This window comes from Capra hircus, chromosome 6 (genome assembly GCF_001704415.2).
Source record: "Capra hircus breed San Clemente chromosome 6, ASM170441v1, whole genome shotgun sequence".
In the NCBI taxonomy this organism is placed as follows: domain Eukaryota; kingdom Metazoa; phylum Chordata; class Mammalia; order Artiodactyla; family Bovidae; genus Capra; species Capra hircus.
The window spans coordinates 19822075-19841480 of NC_030813.1; the positions used below are offsets into that span (position 1 = coordinate 19822075).

General features: G+C 40.8%; 1 protein-coding gene across 1 annotated transcript in view; it reads right to left on the minus strand.

Moving 5' to 3' along the window:
• Positions 1–19406, minus strand: part of ARHGEF38 (Rho guanine nucleotide exchange factor 38) — a 147373-nt gene that overhangs the window by 14676 nt on the left and 113291 nt on the right. The window contains exons 6-10 of the mRNA XM_005681342.3: positions 18121–18320; positions 13834–13967; positions 8107–8211; positions 5811–5933; positions 901–1212 (exon numbers count right to left, since the gene is read on the minus strand). Of these exons, the coding sequence (XP_005681399.2) occupies positions 901–1212; positions 5811–5933; positions 8107–8211; positions 13834–13967; positions 18121–18320 (874 nt within the window). The remainder of the gene's footprint in view (positions 1–900; positions 1213–5810; positions 5934–8106; positions 8212–13833; positions 13968–18120; positions 18321–19406) is intronic.

Below are 19406 nucleotides of genomic sequence, written 5' to 3' on the forward strand. Positions count from 1 at the left end.
ATAAGTAATATACTTGAAAGGACAGGTAACAAAGCTAATTTTTTTCAAGTTGATATTAGGCTGTAAATATGTTTCTTCTTCTTCAGAAAACGATTATAAAATTATACCCTAATGGAAAGTTAAGATATATAGGTATAGGTATATATTTTATGTATTAAAATATCTACATTTTATATATGCATGCATGCTCAGTCGCTTCGGTCCTGTCCGAGGCTTTGTGATCCCATGGACTGTAACCCGCCAGGCTCCTCTGACCATGGGATTTTCCCAAGAAGAATTCGGGCGTGGATTGATCTCCATTTCCTCCTCCTGACCCAGGGGTGGAACCCACATCTGCACTGCAGGCGGCTTCTTTACTGCTGAGCCACCAAGAAGCCCTGTTTTAGATATATGCTCATATATATGCACATATTTCTCTCACAGACACACATCAGGCTTCTATTCCTCAGAGAAAAACAAAAGCAAAACAAAGACTGGTTTGACGGCTATCTTATTTCTGTCACTACACTGAGATGGCCTTATTTTTGGATCCATGTCTTAGTCATGGTTAACATTTAGAAACTGTTGAATAGGAAGATAATACAAAATATAAATTGATAAGCTTCAAGATCGCATCAGGCAGGTGGAGCTACGTTGGTTCTGCCAACAAAGGGAGCCAAGCTGAAGGATGCTTGGTGTTTGAAAAGGAATCTCCAAAAAGAACTGCGTGTAAGTCACAGTAAACCCGCACCAGGAAGCTTGCTTTCAGCTTCCTGTGGGGAAGAGGGATAAGGAGCAGAACACTCTCTGACTGGCTTCAGTTAAAACGGACGCCACACACGTGCACACTACACTCAAGCACGCTCTGAGTAGGCTGCTTTGCACGGCGTGGTTTCTGACAGATTCTGGAGCTGTGCTTACCGGCACCATGGCGGTGTGAACCCGCTGGGCCACAATCATCAGGTCCCTGAGCAGGGTGACGAAACTGCACAGACAGTTGAGGAGGATCTTCCGCGCGGCCAGATTGAACACCTGGAGCTCTTCCACCAGCTGGGCATTGAGGGCCTCATATTCCCTTTTGGCCAAGTCTGACTCATCCGCCGCCGCCCGCTGCAAGTAGCTGTTATAGTCCAGCAGTTTGTCATAGCGTTTCTGGATTAGCTTCTGAGGCCCTGGGAACAGGGACAGCAGGGCTGACAGGGGCGTCAGGACGAGCTTCTGCAAATGAGCTGCCTGCCAAAAGAGCAGAACAACGCCATCACGGAGAGGAACACCAGATACCAAGCCCGGGGCTGTAATCAATAGCTCACTTCCTCCTTGCTGGAGCACAAAGGAAGGCAGGAAAGTACCTAGCCAAGTTTGAAGAGCAAGGGATCATGTTGTGTTTCTTTTTAACTTTTTTTTTTTGTCTAGCTAAACCTGTTCAAGGACCTAAAATAGCAACTCTAGACTCTAAGGTTGGAACTGAAGAGTGAACAGGAAGAAGAATACAAAAGTTGAAACCTGCACACCCAAACTATGCTCCCGCCTTCCCTCCACAACCATTGGCTTTGTCAGTGGGGTCATCTCCCTCCACACTTTCCCCTTCCCCTTCTTTCTAATCTCAGAGCCAGGTGGAGCTCCTCCCAAATATAGCATTGCAGGTACTCTCCACCTTGGACTACCAAACCTGTATTATTAATAATGCACATATCATTCGCTTCCTTTGCTAGCAATAAAAGGAGGACAGTTGGTCTTAGGAGAGGCTGTGTCCTGTTCCTCCCACACCTACACCCCCACCCCTTCCCTGTCTACCTTGCTGGTTAATTTTGGTAGTGCAACATGGAAACAGCAAGAGAGTTCCAGAAAAACATCTATTTCTGCTTTATTGACTATGCCAAAGCCTTTGACTGTGTGGATCATAATAAACTGTGGAAAATTCTGAGAGAGAACGGAATACCAGACCACCTGCCCTGCCTCCTGAGAAACCTGTATGCAGGTCAGGAAGCAGCAGTTAGAACTGGACATGGAACAAAAGGCTGGTTCCAAATAGGAAAAGGAGTACGTCAAGGCTGTATATTGTCACCCAGCTTATTTAACTTCTATGCAGAGTACATCATGAGAAACGCTGGACTGGAAGAAACACAAGCTGGAATCAAGAGTACAGAGAGAAATATCAATAACCTCACATATGCAGATGACACCACCCTTATGGCAGAAAGTGAAGAGGAACTAAAAAGCCTCTTGATGAAAGTGAAAGTGGAGAGTGAAAAAGTTGGCTTAAAGCTCAACACTCAGAAAACAAAGATCATGGCATCTGGTCCCATCGCTTTATGGGAAATAGATGGGGAAACAGTGGAAACAGCGTCAGACTTTATTTTGGGGGGCTCCAAAATCACTGCAGATGGTGATTGCAGCCATGAAATTAAAAGATGCTTACTCCTTGGAAGAAAAGTTATGACCAACCTAGATAGCATATTCAAAAGCAGCGACATTACTTTGCCGACTAAGGTCCGTCTAGTCAAGGCTATGGTTTTTCCTGTGGTCATGTATGGATGTGAGAGTTGGACTGTGAAGGAGGCTGAGCACCAAAGAATTGATGCTTTTGAACTGTGGTGTTGGAGAAGACTCTTACGAGTCCCTTGGACTGCAAGGAGATCCAACTAGTCCATTCTGAAGGAGATCAGCCCTGGGATTTCTTTGGAAGGAATGATGCTAAACTGAAACTCCAGTACTTTGGCCACCTCATGTGAAGAGTTGACCTATTGGAAAAGACTCTGATGCTGGGAGGGATTGGGGTCAGCAGGAGAAGGGGACGACAGAGAATGAGATGGCTGGATGGCATCACTAACTCGATGGACGTGAATCTGAGTGAACTCCGGGAGTTGGTGATGGACAGGGAGGCCTAGCGTGCTGTGATTCATGGGGTTGCAAAGAGTCGGACACGACTGAGCGACTGAACTGATACAGAGAGTACCCCCTTATTACAGGTATTTTGTTCCTGTTACAGAAATGGCTAGATAGTTATTGCTTCCTCTTTAAATACCTTGCAGGATTAAGCTGATGCTGATCCTGTGTCCTAAATTGTTATATTTGTGGGTCTGAGGCATTGAAAATGAACACTGAATCCCTGTCTAGCTCCATGCCAGCACCTGAGCAGTCTAGATTTAATTTCTTTTGTTTCCTCTTGCCTCCCCTCTGTTCTAAGTCTCCTATGTTTGCTAACTACCCAACATTTCCCTTTATTATATATGCTTGGGTATCATGATTAGGCTATAGCAATTTGGAAAAAGATTTCTCTTTTGCACCCTGAAAGATGTTCTAGGGAATCAGCATCTGAGCAGCAGTTTGTATTAAATAACTTATGTGATCCCTGGTAGGGCTTCCCAGGTGGTGCTAGTGGTAAAGAACCTGCCTGCCAGCGCAGGAGACTTGGGTTCGATCCCTGGGTCGGGAAGATCCCCTGGAGAAGGACATGGCAACCCACTCCAGTATTCTTGCCTGGAGAATCCCATGGACAGAGAGCCTGGAAGGCTACAGTCCATAGGATTACAAAGAGTCAGACATGACTGAACGACTTAGCACGCACTCATGACCTCTGGTAACTTTGTCTGAATTCAAGGGAACTGGAGAAGAGAAGGGAAACCAATCTCATATTGGCACCAGCAATAGCCAGCACAGATTAAATTCGATATCTAGCTTATAAAACAGTCAATATATACCTGCAGATTATTTAATGAGTCTGTCAACTAAGCAAAGAATATGTTTACTGTTCTGGGATGAATTACTGTGTTTGTGACATAGTTGGATGAATAATCTAATTACAATGTTCAGTCACTCAGCCATGTGTGACTCTTTGTGACCCTATGGACTATAGCCTGCCAGGCCCCTCTGTCCATGGAATTTTCCAGAGAAGAATACTGGAGTGGGTTGCCATTTCCTACTCCACTAATTGCAATTTTAGTATATAGTTATATATGTTCTGTGACCCACAGACATGAACCAGTTCATCTGTACATAGGAATTACTATTGGAACAAATAAGAATCAGATTTTATTCTAATATTTTGTGCTATACAAAATCTGTAGATAGATATTCTCATGGTTAGATTAAAAACAATTGCTCTGCCTTTAGATGGATGTGAGTGCTTAATATTTGATTTTTTAAAAAAGAGTTTAATATACTTTACTCATACAAAGGTATTTTTATATTGAGCTTTCTAATTTAGCCTAATTTATCATCCCTGTGGTTTTATGCAAGGTAGGGAAGGACACCTTATCTCTTCATTCTGTCAGGTTCTGGAGCATGCTTGATGATGGGGAAGCTATATACTATGGTCTTAAAGGGTGTTCAATAAATATTTATCACCTTAATGAGTTGGAATTAAACCAGGGAGCAAACCCATGAGGACTTTTCTAAAATGTGCTCACTGTAATTAAGTCCAGAAAACATATAAAGAACTAGGCACATTTTTTCCATTTAACGTGTTATAAAAACCCTCTCCTTTCTCCTTGCCTCTCCCACCCCCTTCCTCTCTCCCATCCATTTAATCTACCATGTTAGTTTCAGATGTAATCATGACTTTCCATTACCCAGTGCCAGGAAAGCTAGATGTCTCTGGGTGTTTTTCTATTGGAGTGGGTGTTGTATCACTTCCCAGGATTTGAAAATATGAGATGGCAGACATTTACTGGGGTTCAGAGCCTGGTAGGAAAGCTAAATATCCTTCAATACAAGGGCCACTCAATCAAGATTCATCTGACCCCAAATGCCAATAATACCAATACAAAAAAATGTCATTTTCAAGGATCTTTGGGATGATGGAGGAGTTTATTATATCTTTTATATAATACTTGAAATATTAGTATGAAATAATAATATATATCTAGCCCAAGATACTAAATTAAAATAAATATTACTCAGACTAGTTTGTTGCCCAAATACTTTCTTGCCTCAAGCATGTTTTTAATGATTCCCAATTTTTGCTTTATAATTCTGTATATTTTATATAATTCTTAGGAAACAAGTATTTTACCACAGAACAGAAGACCTACGACTCTTAAACAAAAGCCCCTTCTGATTAGAAAGGTCTTACTTGGCTTCCCTGTTAGCTCAGCTGGTAAAGAATCCTCCTACAATGCAGGAGATGCCTGGTTGATTCCTAGTCAGGAAGATCTCCTGGAGAAGGAATAGGCTACCTAGTCCAGTATTCTTGGGCTTCCCTGGTGATTCAGATGGTAAAGAATTTGCCTGCAACATGGGAGACCTGGGTTCGATCCCTGGGTTGGGAAGATCCCCTGGAGAAGACAACAGCTACCCACTCCAGTATTCGGGTCTGGAGAATTCCATGGACAGAGAAGCCTGGCAGGCTACAGTCCATGGGGTTGTAAAGAGTTGGATACAGCTGAGTGACTATTACTCTCTTACATTCCAGTGTATAGTATGTTAATAAAAGTCATCCTCACAGAATATCTTCACTCCTTCTGTAAAAGCTCTAGGCATTTCCAGAGATTCCTCTAAGAAAATCACAGCTTCCTAACTTAATAAATCCCTAATATACCACTTGCAGACTTAAACTAAATGTTGATTTTAAAAGCTGCACAGACACTGGATATCCTACAAACACAGTCTGGAGCCCTCTTAAATTTTGGTTATAATAAAAGCCTCACAAATCCACTTCAAAATATTTAATGATTAAAAAAAAAACCTCCTGTTTAAATCTACTAATTTTGACATTAGTATTTGCTTTAGTGCACGTTTTAGTTTTAGTTCCAAAGAAGTAAATGAAAAGCAGCTTTTCTTCTCACCCTACTATTTCCATTTGCATTCACCTGTGAATATAAACAACTTACAAAGTCTTCAGAGGGATTTGGGGCATTACTTGGAGACTCTGAATAGCTGCTCTCCTCCTCATCTTTGTTGTGTGAAATCTCCTGGAGCTCCATCATGCTCTGCAGAGCTAAAGGCATAGCATCCTGGAAGCCAAGAACAAAGTTACCAAAAGTGCTAAGTTCTGAAGTGAGTACAAGGAAGTGCATCCCAAATGTGCACTTCATCAATATAACTGTTACCACCAAGAGAAAAAGACAAAGGGAAGGAAAAATTCTGTAAACCCTTTGCACAGTCAGGTTACTTGTTATGACCTATATCCTTACTTTTCCCTTTGTCAGTTTCTCATATTGCTCCGTTGGTATGACACCCTTTTTTCATTAAGTAGAGTCCATCTTCAGTTCCCTCGTTGGCTATTTTTAATCATTCAATTCTTACAGATCTCTTATTTTGAAAATCACTCCTCTTTGATTTATGTCATCAGTTTTCCTTGATGAATTTAATCTTCTCTTTAAAGAGAAGATGATCACACTTTTGTTGAATCAGTTAGTGGAAATATAAGACTTTTCTGTAGATGTTTCCAGGAGGCACTGACTCTGTGAAAAGTGTATCAGGCACAGGGTTTCCGCTGCCCTCTGGATGTTATAACTATGGTTTGATTTTCCTTTCACAGAAGTCAGGGCTTTAGGAAGAGATTAGCAAATCTGACTGCAAAATCAGGTTTTGTATCAGTTAATTAAAAAAAAAAGAATATGGCTTTTTTAACCAAAAGAATGTTGGTTATGTAACATAGAACCTTGTCTCCAAATCACTATGCCTGTCAGCTTAATCTTCTGTTGGTATGATCATCTATAAAAGCATGCAAACATCTTCCAAAACATATCCAAGAGAAAAACTAGAAAATAGGAAGGGACCATTTATTAACTAGGACTTCCTAAGTGGCTCAATGGTAAAGAATCCGCCTGCCAGGGCAATAGATATGAGTTTGATCCCTGGGTGGGAAAGATCCCCTGGAGAAGGATCAGAACTGTAAAGGGGGTGTTACAAACTACCAGTTATAAAATAAATAGAGGTATTTGGTTTGTCTTAAAATTGCGTGATCATATCTCCATTTTGGGGTTGACTGGGAGGTAGCCTACAGCTAAATTTGAGATGCACATGTGGGTTTTTGTGGTTTTTATGATCATGACACCTGGTCCCATCAATTCATGGCAAATAGATGGGGAAACAATGGAAAGAGTGAGGCTTTCTTTTCTTGAGCTCCAAAATCACTGAAGATGGTGACTGCAGCCATGAAATTAAAAGACACTTGCTCATTGAAAGAAAAGCTTTGACCAACCTAGACAGCATATTAAAAAGCAGAGACATTACTTTGCCGACGAAGGTCCATCTAGTCAAAGCTGTGGTTTTTCCAGTCGTCACAAATGGATGTGAGAGCTGGACCATAAAGAAAGCTGAGTGCCAAAGAATTGATGCTTTTGAACTGTGGTTTTGGAGAAGACTCTTGAGAGTCCCTTGGACAGCAAGGAGATCAAACCAGTCAATCCTAAAGGAAATCAACCCTGAATATTCATTAGAAGGACTGATGCTAAAGCTCTAATACTTTGGCCACCTAATGAGAAAAACTGACTCATTAGAAAAGACCCTGATGCTGGGAATGATTGAAGGCAGGAGGAGAAGGGGATGACAGAGGATGAGATGGTTGGATGCCATCACCAGCTTGATGGATGTAGGTTTGGGCAGGTTCCAGGAGTTGACGATTAACAAGGAGGCCTGGTGTGTTGCAGTCCATGGGGTTGCAGAGTCCAGACACAATTGAGAGACTGAGCTAAACTGAGCTTGTGGCCTTTAGATTATGCACTTTTTACTTTTTAATTTCTCTAGTTTTATTTTTTCCCCTCTTTTGGTTTTCTTTTTTCTCTCAGTCCTAATCTTAAATTTGCAAATATGTGTTTTAGGGCCAGGAAAGACATATGTTGGTATAATCAAACAAATAACGTTTCTACCTTGTCTGCCATTTAGCATATTATAAAGAAACTATGCTAATGGTCCAGCCCCATGTGGCAAGCATGTGAACCATGCTTGTCCCACTGTATGATGACTTAGATTAGGGGAAGGATGGAAGAGGAAGGGGACAGAGAGCAAAACCCAAGTCTTTGTATTTGCTTCCTTCACCAGCGCCTGGGAGCCTCCCAAATTTGGTACAATAGGTGTCATCATATAAATGAATGAACAGTCACATCTACTCCTTATTAAAACCAGAGACATCAAGACCTTCTTGTAGAGAAACATTGAAAAACACAGTGGTGTCTCACCCACCTGTATGTGTTGGAGACAGAATGAAATGTTCTTCACACAGTGCCTCACAGTCTTTTCCAAAGATCGAAATAGCTTTTCTTCTCTGTTAAAGGTATTGTCTTTCACCTAAAATATAGATGAAATTATTTATTTTTATAATTCAAAGGAATCTGTTTTTTTCTTTTTGAAGAAAACCACAAACCATATTGGCCCAGTATGTTACAAGAAAACTCCTTGTTTAGAAGAAAACTTTTCATACGATGCTGACTGTCTTAACACAGTCCTTTCTTTATCCAGCACATGACACAACTGATGTTCAATTAGTGCAGCAAAGCTGTGTGGTGCTTTTCACATTGCTTCACCTAGTCACAGTAGCTGTGGGATGCAAAACTTCCCTCTAGAGTGGCATATAATGGCATGTATTATATGTGTTCTCCTAAATTACACTGCATTTTTAGGTCTATAAAATAATCAATAAAATGAAAAATTTAAATAAAAATTTGAGCTATTGAGTAGAATTGATCATTTTGCTGATATGATTCATCCCAATTTATTTCCCAGTGGTTACTCAGAAAATATTCTTAGGGTCTTGGCTAAAGACATATGATAATTCGTTATCAACTCAAATTTGAAAGATGATGAATAATCTTAACGAAAACAGTTCTGGTAGGAAAACTCTGCAGCGTTAAGATTGTGGTCACATGTGTTCAGTTTTTTGTTGTCATTGGTATCTTACATGTATACCTGTTAGCATTCAGAAAAATATGCTTTTTATGTGCTTCTGGCGGTTTCTAAGAAGACATTATTCTGTTAATGATGAGAAATATTTCTTGACATTCAAAATTATACAAAAAAGGATCAGAACCAGCTTTGTATCGGCAAAATCTGTGTGAACACACACCTGTTTTATGGAATATGGCATGTATAATCAGTTTGGTACTGGCTAATAACTGAAGTTGTTCTCAGTTCTTACATCCATTAGTTCACATGGTTGACCTTAGAACTGAATGCATAGAAAATGGTGACATTTTATTTTAATATTTTTAAGTCCTTTAAAATTGTTTACCTGCAAAGCTTTTCATCAAATAGGCAGCCTCATTCTTTGTAATCTGCACAAAATTCATCACCCTCTGCCCTAGGAGCTCTATGCTCTGAGCCAGTTTGAAGCATAATGCTTGGACAGATTTCTTTGAAATGTAGTTTTCAAGGACCAACTACTTTACTCTGTGTGTCCTGGCTGGCACCCAGATGATGCTAAAATAAGAGTTTCAAGGATCATGACATGAAAAATATTGCCCGGTTCCACTTCCTATTTCCAAGCCTTCTCATGCTGTGCTATTTTGCTGGAATATGCTGCTGTCCCTTTTCTTCTCTGCAAATTCCTGTTTATTTTTTTTTAAGGACTTGCTCAACTATCACCCCTGCTACAACTCCTTCCTCTAATTCCTGTTCTTTCCACTCCCGAAAATTAATTGTGCCATCCTATGTGCCCTCACTAGTTAATGATTTAGGCAATTCTCTCCAGTGGTGGATTGCAAGCATTGGGAAGGACATATTTTTTCTTAATAATAATAACCAGTAACATTTACTAAACACTAACTACGTTTTCAGACAGTAAAGAGCCTGCCTGCAGTGTGGGAGACCTGGGTTCAATCCTTGGGTTGGGAAGATCCCTTGGAGAAGGAAATGGCAACCCATTCTGGTATTCTTGCATGGAGAATCCATGGACTGAGGAGCCTGGTGGGCTATGGTCCATAGGGTTAGAAAGTGACTGAGTGACTGACACTTTCACTTCACTTTCAAATGTGTTTTAGACACGTATGCTAAAACCTGTCTCTGTTTTCTCATTAAAGTCTTACACAACCCTATGAAGTAGATACTATGATAACCCTCATTTTAGAGATAAAGAAAAAGAAGTTCCAGAGGTGTGGCAGGCATTTTGAACATTCCCCATGTTGACCTTCTACCAATAGAGCCTGCACTTTTAGTTTAAGATGGACAAACAGCTGCCCTGGTAGAGACAAGCCCTTCCCAGACTCCCTTGCAGCTGGTTCTGCCCCAGTAACTGGGTTACATGGCAAATTTGGGCAAACAGGATGTGAGTGGAAGTGATACATTTCATTTCTGAATCTTGGCTTACAACATTGTCCTTGGGACTTTGACTAAAGACATGGCAGTGACCCAGCTTTAATGAGGCAGATGAAGACAATATGTTTAGGGAACAACACAGCATAAAACTGGGAACTGGGATCCTGGAGGATCTTGTGCAGCACAGCCCGTCTGGACGATTATAAGAGAGAGAAATAAATGACTCTCTGACTTAAGATGCTATGTTTTGGAATCTCTCTGTGACCTAATATAAGAAGTTAAAGAAACTTACCCATGTTAATAGGACTAGGATTCCAACCCAAACTGTCTGAATTTAGAACTTTTTGCATTTGCAATCTCTAACAGTGTTGGGTACAAAGGAGTTCAATATATGTGTGATGAATGGAATAGAATCTTCCTCTTGGGTAACAGTTTTATACCCTAACTCCACCAAATATTTCATTTGAGCTGCTGACAAGTACAAAATTGACTGATTTGAGATTTATCTTTTCTACAGTCCAGCATATGCAGCTGATTTTCTGATTAACAGTGAAATGCTTCATTGCTGACAGGACATCCTCTCAAAAGATTAATGGGAAAAAATCTAATTAATATCCCTTCAGGCTACTTTAACTACAATTCACTTTCAATTTGCAATTGGAAAATATCAGAAGTTGATGGCAAATGCATTAAAGACTGGAACAGCTTCTATAGGAGCCTGCCCAGGATTAAGGCCTGGATATTGTTTCTCAATAGTATTGTCTTGGGTCAGAAGCAACATCCTAAAGAGTAGGGAAGAATTGTTTATATTACATTTACACATGCTCATGGAGGCTACAGTCTCTTCTTCAAAAGAATTCCCAGTTCAATTCTGTTACTATTGTCTTTAGTTGAAACGTCTAGATTTTCCTTTTCCTGATCGATGACCATACACCATAAATGTCCCAGGCTTCCCATGTTATAGTTCCACATTGAAGAGAGGGAGGCCTGGAATCATCTCCTTTATGCAATGGAAGAAAAGCAAGAACTAAGTACAGGATGGTATAAGCCATATGTTGTAAGAATATCCATATTGGGTATGGTAGGGAATGGACAGTGCAGCCACAGGAGGAAAAGAGAATGAAGCTTGGAGGTTTAGTATACTCACAGGTTCTAGAGAAGTGGTCACTGTATGTCGTGCAGGATCACAGTGGAATCAGTGAGATTGGGTCATTTGGCAGGAAGGAGCAAGGGAAAAGTCAAGGCTAGAGTCTTTATTGGAGTTTCTGTGAGAAACCACAGAGAAAGAGCTGGGGGCAGAGTAAAATGTTTAGGACTAGCCAGTTTGAATAATTCCAGCAGGCTTTGGGCTATAGGAGTGGTTCTGGTTGCCTGGTACCTGGCCTTGGAGTGATCTAGGGCAGAGAAATATTGGCATCACCTGTGAGATTTAGATAAGGAGGTGGTTGTGGCTCTAGACCCGGGATTGGTTGGTCTGCAAATGAAAGAAGCAATTCCAGCTGAGTTCTTTGCACTATGTAAGAGTGGGTTAGCCCTATCAGTGGCATTTTCTTTGGCCTGCATGCTTTTTTAAGATGGCAAAACATCATAAAACACAGGAAGTATGAGATATGATTAATACATTACGCATAAAGAAGTTTTATCCACAAGGGAGTAAGAAGTCTGCAGGTTAAAAGGCAAATAACAGTATTTTATATGCAAAATAAGATAGTGATGATGATAGCCAATATATCGAATGCTTACACATTATGTTAAGTACTTTTAAAAATATGTATCATTTCATTGTGTTAGGTAGTTAGAATAGGAAAAAGGAGTCCAAAATGGCAGTGGCTAAAAGACAAGGAGAGGAAAAAACCCTGCAAAAATGGAACAAAAGAAAATCCGAGGACAGGTGTGAGAACCTCTGGTGAAACAAACAGGCCTCTTTCTCGGCCAGCCCAGTTTGCATAGGGCAGGCTCAAGGGGTGGAGTAGACAAACATAAAAAGAGGAAGACAAGATGGATAGACGCCTCTCCTTTGGGGTCAGCCTGCCCTCACGCCTTGAGGGTGTACTATCCTTTGTTAGCCAAATAAAACTCTGGGCTGTAACTGGGCTGTAACACTGGTCCACCATTTCAAATCTTTGCTGCAGCAAGACAGAAAGAAGGACATTACACACTCCCTCAACAATTGAATCCTCACAACCACTTCCTGTATTAGGTCCTACTATAATCCCCTACTATAATTTACGGATGGTTACATTGAATTTATGCACCTAAAGACAAATATTTAAGTGGTAGAAGTGAGGTTCAAATCCAGGTCTGAATGACTTCAGAAACTTTGCTCTTAATTTCTGTGCTGACTCCTGCAAATACTAACATTGCCAAGGCTGAGATACACTGAGTAAGTGTGTCAGGCATTCAGAAGAGAAGAGGCCACTTCTAGTTTAGTGGTCTGAAAGCTGCAAAGACTTAATGAAAAGAAAAAAGACCACAGCAGCCAAACAGTGAAGTAGATAAGAAGAGTCAGAGCTGAACCAGTTGCCTCTAGTTCAAAGTAAAAACTTTTTTTAGGATGCTAACATAATGAGAATGCAATGAGGCACAGGAAAAGGGGGGTCGGGAAGTACTATCTAGTATCTTAAGAACTGTTCTGCCTACTTTTGGTTAGAGGCCCACTGTATTACCACTTCTGGGCCTTGACCTTTCTATCTTGTGATTTTCAATTTCCAGATCGATTAGCTGAAAAGCATCTGGAGTCTTTATAAAAATACAAACTTTGAGGTTGCAGGTTTGAACCAAGTGGAACCCAGGAATTTATATTTTGGTAAGTTCCTCAGGTCATTCTCATGCACATTAAAGCTTGAGAGACTTTGCTAATCCATTAATTGTTTATTAGGGATTGAGATAGTGTTCAGGATGACACCAAAGAGTTACCCAGGAATATAATGTCACCTGAGAGTAGGGGAAGAGGAAGGGGATAACAGGTAGGAAAAATCACACTAAGATAGGCCTCTAAACACTATAGGTGAAATAAATATAAGATGAACACCAAGGGTACTAAAAGAAATGAGATTTTTAAAAAGCAGAGAGGAGACAGAGATGAAAGGAGGGCCTTGCCTTGGGTGAGATTAAGTGCTAATTGGGATTCCCTGGTGGCTCAGATGGTGAAGAGTCTGCCTGCAATGCGGGAGACCTGGGTTCGATCCCTGGGTTGGGAAGATCCCCTGGAGAAGGAAATGGCAATCCATTCTAGTATTCATGTCTGTAAAATCCCATGGATGAAGGAGCCTAACAGGCTACAGTCCATGGGGTTGCAAAGAGTTGGACACGACTTTCTTTCATGTGCTAATTGATGGTGTCAGGGCTCCTGGGGCATCCTTTGTTGATCCCTGTCCTGTCCTTATCTCTCCTTTGTCCTCTCCATGCATGGAAGCACCACAGCTAAAATAGAGTCAAAACTACCCCCCACACCACCCCCCCCCAATGCAGTATCCCACAAGAGGGAGGGAGGGAGAGGGAGGGAGGGGAGAGAGAGAAGGAAAGGAACAGCACTGGCCAGTTCCCTTGATTGTCAGTGTGTTCCAGAAACAGCTCTGATAACAATAAAATTAAATCTCACAAAAGAATCAGCAGTCGTGCTCCCCAGGGAAAGGTATGCGGCCCAAGAAGAAAAATTACCTGTGATTCTCCTCTGGTCAGAATCTTTAGATGATTTGTCACTCTTTTTGATTTCTTGCTAATTGAATGAATATTTAGTTTAGACAATTTATCTTTAAGTGATTCTTCCTCATCATTCTTCTTGTATTTCAGAACTGAAATGGAAGAAGGCAATAACATATCTGAACACATGCGGTACAGAAAGTGTGTGTTTCATCCAAAGTACTTAAGAATAATATTTATACTTGAGATAAAATTCTGATTTTTGGCTCATGCTCCAGTCGCTCTGCCGCATTACAGCTCCAGCCGCCCACCCCACTAACCTTCAGAAACCATCCTAGGACTTGAGCTCTTCAAAGCCCTACTGCAATTACTTCCCACATTAGGGAAATTCCTGATAGTGGGGGAAAAAATAAGCTCTTTTCTCTCTTCCTGGACGATACACTTGTTATTTGGGATCTCTGGAATGAAGCATCAAGACCTAACTAATGGAAAAACAACTGCAGCCAACATGAGACCTCATATCCATCCTAAAATTGTCTCCACTAGCTGAGAGATTTAAGGTAAGCTGAGCCATCCCTCTGAGCTATACCTTTCTACCTTTAAAATTATTTTCCCTCTCATATTGTTCAAAATGTTGAATATCCCCAACCTTCAGCTTTGGTAAGGATGTGGTGAGACTGGGATTATAATACACTGTTGATGAAGAGTAAATCTTTATAGTTTTTGTAGAGAATAATTTGGCAGAACCTTAAATATAAAAATAGTATAGTCTATGACCAGGAAGTCCATGTAGAGAAATATACTTCCCATAATCAAGCCTACAAAGTTTTATTTGCTAGAGCATTTTTCCTAACAGCAGAATGTTGGAAACAATCTAAAAGTATATCCACAGAGGTTTAGTTTAATAAATTATGACACATTTTTAAATGGACTACTATGGAGCAGAGACATTACTTTGCCGACTAAGGTCTGTCTAGTCAAGGCTATGGTTTTTCCTGTGGTCATGTATGGATGGGAAAGTTGGACTGTGAAGAAGCCTGAGCGCCAAAGAATTGATGCTTTTGAACTGTGGTGTTGGAGAAGACTCTTGAGAGTCCCTTGGACTGCAAGGAGATCCAACCAGTCCATTCTGAAGGAGATCAACCCTGGGATTTCTTTGGAAGGAATGATGCTAAAGCTGAAGCTCCAGTACTTTGGCCACCTCATGCGAAGAGTTGACTCATTGGAAAAGACTCTGATGCTGGGAGGGATTGGGGGCAGGAGGAGAAGGGGATGACCGAGGATGAGATGGCTGGATGGCATCACTGACTCGATGGACGTGAGTCTGAGTGAACTCCGGGAGATGGTGATGGACAGGGAGGCCTGGCGTGCTGCGATTCATGGGGTCACAAAGAGTCGAACATGACTGAGCGACTGAACTGAACTATGGAGCCATTTAAAAGAAGACCATATTAACTTGAAAAATGTTCATGATATACAACTAAGTTTTTTGAGAGACCCAGAAAACAGTAGTGTCATATGTGTTGCAAAAGGAAGGGAAGAAGGAGCAGAGAGAGATGAAAGAAAATAGAAAAAAAAAAAGACATCAAAATTCTGAAGAAAACTTACTAAAATGTTTGCTATGCAAACCAGAACCATGGGAGTAGAAAAATTTTCCTTATTAAAACTTTGAAATTTGAAGATTAAGCAAACAGCAAAGTTAATTTAATACAACAGCTATTGTCCATCTCCCAGCTTTATCAAACCTTCACATTTTGCCTTGTTTCCAATATTTTTATTTTAAAAAATCACATAATAGTTGAAGCTTCTCTGATCCTCATCTTTGATCCCTAAAGGAAATGGTGATACTCAATTATGGGCTTTATTATATTTGTACCTATTTTCAGGCCTTTACTTCACAGGTATGTAGTCATATACCGTGTAGTATTATTTTGAATATTTTTAATCTTTCTAATAATGGTACCATATTGCATTCATTCTTCTGTCACTTGCTAGTTTACTTTTTAAAAAAACTCAACATTGTGTTTTCAAGATTTATCCAACTGATACATGTACTTTAATTTTATGCTCTTATGGTATCATAGTTTATAATACACAATTTATCTATCTGAATTAATATGGAAGTCACTCTCCATTTTCTTTGTGTGCTTGTTTTCTTTCTTTTTTTTCCTTTTGCTATTATGAACAGTGCTGCTGCTGCTAAGTCGCTTCAGTCGTGTCCGACTCTGTGCGACCCTCACGGCAGCCCACCAGGCTCCCCCATCCCTGGGATTCTCCAGGCAAGAATACTGGAGTGGGGTGCCATTTCCTTCTCCAATGCATGAAAGCGAAAAGCAAAAGTGAAGTCGCTCAGTCGTGTCTGACTCTTAGCGACCCCATGGACTGCAGCCCACCAGGCTCCTCCATCCATGGGATTTTCCAGGCAAGAGTCCTGGAGTGGGGTGCCATCGCCTTCTCCGAGAACAATGCTAGTTTCTTGTACACCTCTCCATGAGCATGTGAGCCGGTTTCTTAAATATCTAGAAACTGATTTTCTGTGTCTTGGGTGTGTGCATTTTCAACTTAATAAGTATTGTCAAATTGTTCTCCAAAGTGGTGATTCCAATTTACATCCTTCTGCTCAGTTCAGTTCAGTTGCTCAGTCATGTCTGACTCTGCATCCCCACGGACTGCAGCACACCAGGCTTCTCTATCCATCACCAACTCCTGGAGCTTACTCAAACACAGGTCCATTGAGTCGGTGATGCCATCCAACCATCTCATCCTCTGTCTTCCCTATCTCCTCCTTCCTTCAATCTTTCCCAGCATCAGAGTCTTTTCAAAGGAGTCAGCTTTTTGCACCAGGTGGCCAAAGTATTGGAGTTTCAGCTTCAGTATCAGTCCTTCCAATGAATATTCAGGACTGATTTCCTTTAGGATTTACATTCTTACCTGCAAACTAATATTCAGCACTTAACATTATTCACTGAAATTCTTATTGCCAATCTGATGGGCTGGAAACACTTGGCATTATGTTTTTAATTTGCATTTCCCTGATTACTAGTGGATCTTAGCATTTAAAACTGTATTGTTTTTTTCTGTGAGGTGCTCATTTTTATTATTAACCTTTTTTGTATTACAATGTTTTTATTCTTTATTTAGTATCAATAATTATATATTCTAGATAGTAATCCTTTGTCTATGGGCTATTTTTTTATGGCGTCTTTTGTTCTGTAACTTCCCCTTTTTACTCTATGCTCTTCTTTATAGTTACAATTTATTAATACAAATATATACAATTTTTAAAATAAAAATTAGAAAATAAAGGCAATAAAAATAAACACAGTGGTTGGATCAATTAGCTCCACAGTTCTACCATTGCTCTAAATGTTGAACTGAGATTTAAAGTTAGAACTACAAAGCCAATTAAGAATTTATGGACACAAATCACACTGAGAGAGGACCCAGGGTCTACCCCAATGCACTGCTAACCCTGAGAAGATAGAAACCATCTAATTGTGCTTCCTGTTTTAAAATCTACATTCTCCTTGAGAGGTAAATCTTACTTTTTAGCTGGGCTTCCCTGGTGGCTCAGATGGTCAAGAATCTACCTGCAGTGTGGGAGACTCATGTTCGATCCCTGGGTTAGGAAGATCCCCTGGAGTAGGAAATGGCAACCTGCTCCAGTATTTTTGCCTGGGACATCCCATGGACAGAGGAGCCTGGCAGGCTATAGTTCATGTTGTCGCAAAAAGTTAGATACAACTGAGTGACTAACACTTGACCTCTTAGTTAATGAATAGTTAACAATAATTTGTTAATCTGAGAAAGAAATATACTTGCTCCCTTCATGGAGCAATTATTGCCCAAAATACCCATTCTTTGTGTTCCAGAACCAAATAAGCCTGTTGGTTTAGCCAGGTCATCTTACCTGTATCCACCTTTCTCACCACCGCTTTTCAGCTCTAGCTATTCACTGCTCCCAACCACCTGGCCATTCCTCCTGCCATGTATATTTAACAGCAAGAACAGGAGGATCATATGCTATGGGTTTCTTCAGCCCGTAATATGTCAACAGGCATGTGGTGGTCAAAAGAGGTTGAGTGTAGGGCTGTTCGATGAAAAGTTGTCAATGTTTGTGTCTCGTGATCTTCTTCTGAACCTAGCTAGAAAGGCAAAGCCATCCTCTCCTCCCTGGCCTCTATCTCTAGATCACAAATGATCATTATCACGGCACCTGCCGTAACTGCTGAGACATTCTGATCCTCCAAAACATAAACAGAAAATTCCAACCCCAAACTCCCACTTCATTGTATCTCCTCTTACCTAAATCTTTTCGTCTTTTAAGTTCATTAATGTTTACATTAATGTGTTTCACTGCAGCATAGGCATCTTCCAGTGCTTGGAAGTCTGGGTGAGAGGAAGGGGTGGAATTCCGGAGTTCACACAGTAATAGAGGGTACTTCATCACTCGCTGAATCGGCTTGATCATCAAAGAGCCCATGTCCAGTAGGTTTGGTTTGCCTCTGCAATAAAGATACATCATATCAGTTTCACAGACATTTGTCTTCTTAACTCCTTTTTATTTTTGTGATTTTTTTAAATGATTAATCCTGAAGATGATTTTCACCCTTTTCTTTGATTTGGCTATGTTCAGTTTCTAAATGAAGCAAGAGCAATAGGTGACAGAAAGAAGCAAGGCTGAAAGAGTCTACTTCTAAACAAAATTTAAAAGAAAACAAGTATATTTGTCTACCTAAAAGGACCGAAAGCATGATTTCCAACTATGTTCCACTTACAGGTTTTTTAAATAACAGGCTTTATAATAATAGTGGGAAACAATTTTAGACTGTACTTTTCCATGACAATGAAGAAAAATGCATTTTCTTGATAGTATTTCTGATATTATTAAGTGAGAATAAAGTCATCATTTAAAAATCTAAACACAAAGTGTTTTCTTTCTCCTACCAAATTGAGAAGTTGAACTTAGAGGTTCTACCACAGACCCCAAAGAGATTTATAATAAATGCAATGCTGCTGCTGCTGAGTCGCGTCAGTCGTGTCCAACTCTGTGCGACCCCATAGACGGCAGCCCACCAGGCTCCCGTCCCTGGGATTCTCCAGGCAAGAATACTGGAGTGGGTTGCCATTTCCTCCTCCAATACATGCATGCGACCCCATAGACGGCAGCCCACCAGGCTCCTCTGTCCCTGGGATTCTCCAGGCAAGAACACTGGAGTGGGTGGCCATTTCCTCCTCCAATACATGCATGCGACCCCATAGACGGCAGCCCACCAGGCTCCTCTGTCCCTGGGATTCTCCAGGCAAGAACACTGGAGTGGGTGGCCATTTCCTCCTCCAATACATGCATGCGACCCCATAGACGGCAGCCCACCAGGCTCCTCTGTCCCTGGGATTCTCCAGGCAAGAACACTGGAGTGGGTTGCCATTTCCTCCTCCAATACATGCATGCGACCCCATAGACGGCAGCCCACCAGGCTCCTCTGTCCCTGGGATTCTCCAGGCAAGAATACCAGAGTGGGTTGCCATTTCCTTCTCCAAATAAGTGCAATACTTCTGTAGATATATTAATGCCATCACTATCACTGATC